The sequence below is a fragment of the Poeciliopsis prolifica genome, unplaced genomic scaffold, assembly GCF_027474105.1.
Source record: "Poeciliopsis prolifica strain line A6 unplaced genomic scaffold, Auburn_PproV2 SCAFFOLD010, whole genome shotgun sequence".
Taxonomy (NCBI): domain Eukaryota; kingdom Metazoa; phylum Chordata; class Actinopteri; order Cyprinodontiformes; family Poeciliidae; genus Poeciliopsis; species Poeciliopsis prolifica.
Window position 1 is genome coordinate 13,107,622 of NW_026562385.1, and position 9,718 is coordinate 13,117,339.

At 40.2% G+C, this 9,718-nt stretch overlaps 1 protein-coding gene across 2 annotated transcripts in view; it reads right to left on the reverse strand.

Annotated features, from left to right (window-relative positions):
- The window catches only part of si:dkeyp-72e1.9 (syntaxin-binding protein 4), a 49,148-nt gene extending 40,064 nt beyond the window's left edge, over positions 1–9,084 (reverse strand). The window contains exon 1 of one of the 2 annotated variants that reach the window (XR_008606350.1): positions 8,884–9,084. Coding sequence is in view for 1 of the 2 variants with exons in the window: in XM_055036116.1 (XP_054892091.1) it covers positions 8,884–8,948 (65 nt within the window). In the remaining variant the exon portion in view is untranslated. The remainder of the gene's footprint in view (positions 1–8,883) is intronic. The other variant, XM_055036116.1, reaches the window with a different exon arrangement.
- Between the last annotated feature and the right edge of the window lie 634 nt (positions 9,085–9,718).

Genomic DNA, 9,718 nt, shown 5'->3' on the forward strand with positions numbered 1-9,718 from the left:
TGGCAAGATATTCCTCTACAATATTCGAAGGGATGTTTTCAATTCATATTGTTGTGGAAATCCTTGGCTTTAAAATTAAATATACTCTGAGGTTGAGAGAAAAAAGGACTGAAATCTGGATTTAAAAACCTACAAGTAACATGATATATTTTTAAACCATGACCTTTATGTTTGAACTGTGTGTGCAGAATGACTGCTAAGCGGGTTCACAAATTAATGTATCCATAAAATCTATAAATGAAACTGAAAAATGTTAGTTTAAGATCATAGAAACACATTTTTCTAAAAAAGAAAAGAAAAAAAAGTAAATTAATATATATCAACACAACTATGGCTAAATGTCATTTTACAAATGAAAAATTTAATTACATACTTATGAAAGTCATTCTGCTTGATAATAATGAATGAAAGCAAATTATATGAGGATTAGCTGATGCTCATTGAACAAAGTGTTAGGTACACAATGTCCTAAGCCCAGTTCATACGTGGATAGACATCTGAGGGAAAAAAAATACATTTATAGGTTTTAACCTTTCATCCACACCAAAAAATAGATGTCAACTTTTCTCCATATTTATTAAAGCTGTCATCATGTCGTGACAGTTTGTTATGAGTCAGATAATCTATGAAAAGATCAATCTCCTCCACCTTCTCCCTGAACTACTATTACTGGCTACAGTAATGCAACGTTCCAGCCAAAACAACCAATCAGAAAAAGAGGGTCTTAGCGCTGTCAATCATCCTCGTTCACTCACTGCTAAATCTGCTAATGGTGGAAAAAAAACTTAATGCTACAGGAAAATTGTTCATCTGCTGTCATTGGTAGCTATGCTAACTCGACTGAGCATTCACAACAGGCTATGCTAGCTGCGGCATAGCACAGAGCAAGGGGGAGGAGGATGAGCAGCCACATGAGATTGTGATTAACAGCACTAAAGTTCTTCTGTCTCTGATTGGTTGTTTCTAGATAGCACTGGGAGAAGGCAGAGGAAATAACTTGTTCACAGATTGTCTCTCATGCCATACTGTCACAACATAATGACAGTTTTAATAAATGTAAAAAAGAAAAAATTATAAAAGTTACATACTGCAGCTTTAATTTCACTCAGGAGAGGACGGGTCAGGAGAGATGTGGGCAAGAGCTGCTGCTGACTGACTCAACTGATGTTAAGTGTGGTAAGAAGTACAGGGACAAGTTCATATATGAATATCTTGGTGATTTATTTCCTTAATTCACCAAATGCTAGTGAAATGAAGGCAAACAGAATCTGTAGCTAAGCTAAATATGTAAATGGTTGATAATCTCACACAGCCTACCGACCTCTCAGAGAAAAACTGGGTTATAAATTGACACTTTTACCGTTTTCTCTCTCTTTATTGAAAACCTACTTTATCACTTTTCTCAGCATTAACTGTCACAGTCATTCTTGTCTTCCACTGACTGCTGCTGAACACCGTCACGTTTCGCTCCAAGCAGGAACGAACCATTTCATGCAGATCTAGAGGTGTTCAGGGCAACTGGGTGCTTTTTGGTCTGGGAGAGGTGACATTTCATTTTTACTGCTAAAAACAATTTTAGAAAACACAAATTTTTTTTTAATTGACAGGGCTCCATTTTTTTATTTCTGTGAACATTTTATATATATATTTTTATACTCTCACCAAAATGGAGATTTGAGAAAACTCAGTGTTTATGTTTGTGTCTACATGAGAAATGTATGTTTAAAACAAGAATAAAAAGGAGATTTTAAACAATGTGCCAAAGTATTTTTTATAAAGACTCTTTAATCCACAATAGGTACAAGTTCCCAGATAGTAGCTGATGGCTTGTCTATATCTCTACTTCTAACAAAATGACCTGTTCCATTGCAACATGATATGACAGATTAGTTTATTTCCAACACTTACATCAGCAACAGTTAGCCTAAAGAGATAGATAATTGCATCATTATTACAATAAAAACATTGCAACAAATCCTGTAAAGAAGCGATCTAACTGCTAATGCACTGTGTGCTGCAATCTACAAGATGTAAACATTTTCTAATTATTTCTTTGTTTAAAAAAAAATCAGTCTGAGAAATGACAGACATTTCACAAGCCTCATTTCTCTAAACTGCAAACACATTGTTCTCACACACACAGATTTACTCACATCTTCCTTTATTAGGAAGCCATAGCAACAACTATTTGCCTCCCAACTTTAATCACTAAATCTGCACAGTGTGTCATTATCAGATTACGGGATTACCCAGTCCACACGGAGAAATCAAACAGGCTCAGACCCAATCATAAAGTGACACACATGGATGCATGCGACTGCACACACAAAGTTTTAAATCTGGTTCTTTCAGGCGTGTTTTGCAGAATCCAGCACAACACAAAGAGTAAGCAAAAAAAATCAAAAAATCAATGCTGATCCGTGTGAGTTTTTTTCCGCTGCAAGGCTGACCTCTAGAGGAAAACACTTTGATCACTATCAAGCATTTTGTTCATCAGCACCTTGCTGTCAAGTTTCTTTTTTTATGTGCAACTCAAACTAGATTACATTCATATTTTTGAGTCCAAAGAGCAGAATAACTTTGAACCTGAATTACTAGTGCTAATTTAAGATTAATAAATGAATAAGAGCCTCTGAGTCCTACACAGACCTAACAAAGTAGTCAGCTTTGTAAGGAAATATCAAGGGTTCTTAGGAGGACAAATAAAGCATCAGCAACAAGAATACTTCCCTTGAGAGAAAACCAGTCAGCAATATGCCTCACAATCTACATCTTCTGTGAAGAGAAAATCAGTAGAGATTCAGATTATCGATTTGTGAAGTCCTTCTTCACAAATCGATAATCACCAGAGGGAATGGAGTGGGTGGAGTGGGTGATAATGGGGCAACTGGGATGTCATTACGGCATATTGGCTTTTTCTGACAAGAAAGGATGGGCCACATTCCAATTGTCTTGTCAAGTGTCTGCAAAAAATAAATAAATAAATGAAGACAAGTGCAGGGGGAGAAAACACTGACAAAGGGAAGAGCTCAAATTAAAATAAAAGCATGTGAAGCATTAAGGGTTGAGAAAAGCAGGGGCTTTTTTAAGTTTGAGGTTTTGATGCCTAAACAGTACAATGAGTGTAGGAGAGACAAAAATAAAGAAATGCTCTTAATTCTTGATTTAAATGCCACAACCCCTGTAGAGAAGACATGATGAAAGCAGCTTCTGATGCTGCAACTAATTGTATCTGGGTAACAAGCAAGAGCAGGGGTACCCAAATAAAATAGAAAGAGGTCTTCCATTAGCCAAACAATCTGGGTCTATGAAAGAGTCAAAGAAGTTCTTCAGTAGCGCCCCTTGCACTCCAAAAGACCTCAGCCTCCTCAGCAGATAGAGTTTGCTCTGACTCTTCCTGTAACTGCCCAATTGCTGAGGAGTTACGATGAAACTGAAAAATCAGAGATTTGTCCATGATGTGCTGGACAGGAACCCCAGAATGCTGCATCTTCTGGACTGGAGGAGGCACCTGATAAGAGTAGAAATCACTGCTGGTGATGTACCGGGCAGTTGGAGGGTATCTGGAGAACTGCATAAGACACTTCGTGGAAACAGGTTTGATCAGGGACAAATAAAAGGTGGGACATACCTCCAGAGTCCTAGGAAGTCATAGGCAAATTGATCAAAGATTAACCGCCTTGGAGATGTGAAAAGGACCAATGAAGAGAGGGGGCCAGCTTGTGGGAATTAACATGAGGAGGAAGATCCTTTCTAGACGACCATACTCTCTGCCCTTCCTGGTTTACTGGTGCTGATGGAAACTCCAGAGCAGACAGCAGAAGTCTTAACAAAAGCCCTATGGGCTCATTGCCATACCCTCTGGCATCTTAGTGCAGCTGTGGGGATATATGGTACTTTAGCTGATCCTTCTGGAAAGGAGAAAACTGGGGAATGATTCTGATAAATTATGAAGACTTAGTGACTGGTGGTGAAGAGACCTGAGGACAAGCTATACCCGGAGTAAGATCGGCAACTATTTAGTGGGGTCCTGTTTACAAATCAGAATGGTCTCAGCCTCCATTAGCTTGTGGATGAAATCCAGAGGACAGATGCACTTGGATCCAAAAAGTTTGCAGAACTCCCTCCAGAAATGGGAGATGAACTGTGAGCCCCTGTCAGATACAAAGGAAAGAAATCTCTTGAGAAAGCATCTCTCCCAACTCTTTAGAGCAGAGAAGTTTGATGAGTCGGACCAAATGAGTCATCTTTTAGAAACAGCCAACAATGTTGAATAACAGAGTGTAGCAACTGGAAGAGGGTACCAAGGGCAGCATGGGATGGTCACAGGAGCAAGTCTATGGTCGATGAGAGGATTTACCTTGACATCATGTGCATCACAGTGAGATGAATTTCTTGGCATCTCAGTGAAGGATCTTCCACCAAAAATGGGCCTGGACAACTGATAGAGTATTGATCACTCCTGAATGATATGAACTATGATCAAATGTGAGTATCTCTGTTACTTGGTGCTTTGAGTCATTCAGGAGATTGTTGGCGCAATCCTGGAATGGGGTGTTGTCGGTAGGCCTACTTAATCTGACTTTCCAATTTGAGATTGGTAACTGCCAATCAAACTGACTGAGATAGGATGAAATCCTCTTTTGCCTGGGCCTGGCCCTCTTCAGGTCTATTGTGACTTACTTAGTGTTTTTAGTTCTGGATCTGTAGGAGAGAGATAATAATTCCCACCTGACCTGCCTGGAATTTAATCTCTTGACAGAGTAAAGATACTAGATGTAATTTGAACTGCCTCGTTGTTGGAGTTTGCTATACGAGTAAACTTGTCTTGCTTTTTGAGGTCAGTCCATATGATTATAGGTTCTTTAGCCAGTTTGACCAACAAGAGTTCACGATTCCCCATATCAAAGTTCTGATCAGCCATAAACCAGCTTTTAGAAAAGTCACATGGGTAAATCTTGTTATTACCTTTAAATTTAGAATGGCATAGACACTAAAGTCAGAAGTGTCAACTTCCACGATGAAGCAACAAGAACGATATGGTGACTGGAGGACAGATGCAGAGGTGAACAGTTTCTTAAGGTCCTTTAGCTTTGTGAAGGTCTGACTGCTCCAGGGGTACTTGGGACTTCAAAAACGTGAGTGCATGTTATGGAGAAGCCCTGGAATTGTAGTTTTTAATATTACATTTTGAATGTCTGGTGAGAATGAATTCTGGTGCATTTTAACCAGAATTCTTCTTCTTCTTTTAGAAATTCATTTGCTATAATTGTTATCTATGTGCTAAGTATTTGTTAATTTGTTATTCTGCAGTAGGGTATCTAGCATTAGTGGTAGATATAGGGGAACTGGGGACACTTGCTGGCGATGTGGGGGACATGGTGCCAAACGTTTTAATATTTTGGGGGGACTGCCTAGCCAGGTGGCAGTAGAAACCAATCCATAAGAATCTTAAATATGTTTATGTATTGGTCTCAAAATCATGGATACAAAATGTTTACAAATGCTATATGTTATCCACTTGCTTGATTTTTCTTTAAATTCAAAGTTTTTCAGTATAAGAATAAAGATCATTCTTCCCATGAAAAATATTTTCTGCAATACATCCATACAATGGGTATGGGTGGAAAATTCAGGGTTGAGCCATCTTCTTCTTATGGTTTTATTTTGCCCAGAAAAGCCAGGTAGAGGAAAGCCTGACTTCCTCTGCTGCTTTCCAAGGCCGGTAGTGAGCAGGGGTCCGTATCAAAATGTGTGTTTTCTGTGCCAGAACTCAGGAAAGAGAGATTCTGGAAATTCTAGAAAATTATAGTTAAAGTATGACTAGTCTTGCAGCTAAGTTTAACTGAACTGTGCAACACAGAGGTGCAATTTTAAAAATATTGACTTGGTCCCACCTCCAATGCACAATACCCACAGTGAATTTTAAGATGGTGAATTAGTGTCATTGTAGATAGAAAAAAAGGAATAAATTTCTCCCAAACAAAATTCTAGAACAAACAAGACAATTTCTGACGAAACTGAAAATTTGAAAGGCAACCCTCCCTGCCCCCCCCTCCCAAAAAGAAACTGAAGTTATGAGCTTTATCTCAGATTTCTGAGCTTCTTACTACCTATCTCCTATCTACAATGTAAATGTAAATGTTTTCAAATGGTAAACAGTTTTCTTCTGATTACAGAATGCTGTGGTAGGGGGGCCTATCTCCATCCCAGGCAAAGCACTCAGCTAGACTACATACCAAGCAGCTGTTGTGGCAACCAGGATTGTTGCCTGTTTTTCTGATGAACTGATTTTCCCTCTGCAGACTGAGGGCGATGTGCATCTTCTGCATTTCGAACATGTTCCTGCTTCAATAAAACACAAATAAATAGTGGGTCCCAGTCAAAGAGGTGTAAGACGATAAGGCCAGGTGACTTAATGAGAGCATGTTGCTTTCCTCTGTCACAGCAGGACTAAAGTGACGTTAGTCGCCACCAGAGGCCTAAATTACGCAGGACAGGATTCAAGTAAATAATGTGTCAACATGCATCAAGTCCCACCTGCCACCACTGTCACAGCCAACAGTCAAAATCATAATCAAGATGAACCCAAGGACAGAACTGAAAACCCATTTTAAAAAGTCCAAATAGCTAACTTATGTCATTTTAATGTGGTTTGAACAATGTTGTAAAACAATTAAAGATGAAGTTCTCAATTTCTCCTCTTTTGTGTTAATCAAGCATAAATCTGTGTGTGGGATTCTGAGTCACACAATTATTGCCGTTATTTTTTTAAAATATGAAAATGCTATTTACCTGATTCCCACATAGACATGAAGAAGGTTTTGAGTCTTTTAGTGACGTTTCCCTCTCTTAAACATAACCATTAATGCAGATTTGGTTCACGATCATGTTGGGCCCTTCAACAGACCTGTTCCTCAAGACAATCCTGTGTCTGAGCTCTACAAATAATTCCATAGATTTCATGCTTAGTGTTTGACCTCTGACCTCAGTTGTGAGACCTAATATAGACAGGTGTACACATAGAAATACAACATATTTTACGTTGCATGTCAACAGCATATGATATAATAATTTCCCTTCTACCAATTATTTGACTAGTCTCTTTGATGACCTTCCTCACAAAGCAAGTCACTTTTCAAAAACCATGCACACTCACCTGATGTACACAACTCCTCTTCATAACATCACTGCTGATAGCTCACATTATGAAACCATGCTATACATCATCTAAGATCAGACTTGACATAGACACAGTCAAGCAGGAAACCCATCACGACAACAGCTTGAAGATTATTTTTTGTCTGATCACACCTACCATGGCTTTATGGTGGGATTCATCCTCAGCGGAAACAGTCCCAGGTCTATGTCTTTGCAATCAGGATTGAACTCTAGTGCGCCTGTGACATAAATCAGAAAGTAGTCCCAGAGCTCGGGTAACTTCTTGGAGGAGAGGATCATGAGGGTGGCGTTAACGTCGGCTTCTGCTAACTGGGCGGAGAGAACGCTGGAAGATGACGGGGCAGTCGCACGGGGACGGGGGTCACTCAGCAATGTTGCACCGTCCCTCCAGCTCGCCTTTAAGCACCCCTGGCTGACCCAGCTACAACTGTCCACTCAGCTCTTACATTCAGCTGACGGACGCCCCGCGGGACAAAACACAAGCACAAACCGAGCTCTCCGATCTGCCCTACCTCCACCATCAATCACATTTGATTTGATTTAACTGACTTTATGTGGGAATGTCTCTCGTCTGATTGCATGAAATGTGATGTGGCCTTCAGATGTAACAGGCCTCAAGTTGGTTTTCATCAGTCTAACGTATCCACTGGTCTCATTTTCGATTGTAAATTGAAAATGCTGCTGAATTTAACATTTTGAGTCTCATTTTTATATCCGTTTACCTCAACTGACATGCAAAGTCTGTTGTTGATCCTAATTGTATCTATTTATAGCTGATGGTGCATCTATTAATCAGCCGTAGATCATATTTGACAGGTCAAACCCTGAAAACCTTCCTAATAAACAACACACCAAAATGTATCATTTTCGCTCTATAAAACTAGTCATCTATAAATTGTATTCGCTTGGATGGATGAATAAACCAAGATATCCTAATTCATTTCCTTTCAGATTTTAAACTAAAACTGAGTTTTTAAGTGCCAGAGTAATTATAAAAAGACAATAGAATAAGTAAGTATTAAAAAAATGGTCGAAACCTGAAATTCAGTATCAGCAAATTAGTCGTAATAGTGCTACTTTTACCTTTGTCATTCGACGTTGTAGTAAGACTGAAGCAGAAATTGATATGTTTTTATCTTTGTTTTCTTTCTTAAACACAATCTGCCAGATTATTTTGTGTACAAAGCTCTGAAGTTCAGAATTACATCTGCTGCTGAATCTGAAGTTTGCATCTGATTCACAGCTTGTGAACACTTAATAAATTAGCTTTATGAAGTGTGTGTGTGTGTGTGTGTGTGTGTGTGTGTGTGTGTGTGTGTGTGTGTGTGTGTGTGTGTGTGTGTGTGTTGTGTGTGTGTGTGTGTGTGTGGGCAGGGCGGGGGGCTGGGGGGGTGGCTTACAGTTTTTAAAGAGCTCTAGATATAAATCTAACATACTTAGAATTATCCAAACCTTAATGAATTACAGATTTTGTGGAACATACACTATTATGCCAGTTTTTTTTTTTTTTTTTTTTTTCATGTTTTTCACATGAGAAAGAAGTTCGACTGCTCAGGGCCACCTGCTGCTGGTCTGGGGGTCACCTCACACAACCAACTGTTAACTACAATCAACGAAGACAAAATAGAAAATAAAATTCTATCAATATTGTCGGATTTGAATGCTAACTGAGAGCGGAAGCGGCTTCTTGTTCTCACGTACCAGTAGATGAGCGACAGTCCGTCGAAGCGCTCGAGCTCTCTCCCCCGCTGCTTCAGCAGAGACATTGTCCAGCTGTGGTCCAGATGCCGCGGCGGCCGCTCCGGGGCAGGTCTCAGAGCGGAAGTGAGGCGCCCCGGCCCCGGAGACGCATCAGTCCCCCCCCGCGCGCGCAGCTCAGCTGGCCTCGCGCTGAGAGGCAGAGCGGGAGCCGCGTGTCTCTCCGCGCGCGCAGGGCGCGTCAGCACTCATTCCCCTTCAAATCAATGCGACGACCACTGCTCTGCTCGGGAACGGGGGACGGGGGGCCCTCACGTGCGGCGTCCTTCTGCTGACTGACCTCAGCTCGACAGTTCTGACAGCTGTCAGTGATGTGCGCGCGGCGAGCGGAACCCAACTCGGAACCCAACGAGCATCCTGCTGCTCTCACTGTCCAGTCTGGGAAAAGACAAACTGTCCGTCCTTAATAAAAAAAAAAAAAAGGAGACCAAATGCTGCCTTCTCTGAGTGGCTGGAATCCTCACAACAACAAAAAAATCAAAACTTCTAAATTACAGTTTTTGTAATTTTTTGTGTATTTATTCCTTTCTTTTGGGTCTAAGATACAGCTTGTATCACATTGGTACCACACTAAATAGATAAGTTGTAGCTATAGGTAGAATGAACCTTTAGCAAACTAAACCTCATCAGAAGGAAAAACATTATAAAATCCACCAGCTAAATTAATCTGCAGACAAAGACTTTGCTCGATCTTCTTTGCAGAACAACTCATGCTCTGTCAGGTTGGATCATTGTCTGCAAATCTTACTTTTCAAGTCTTGCCACATCTGCTCAGGCG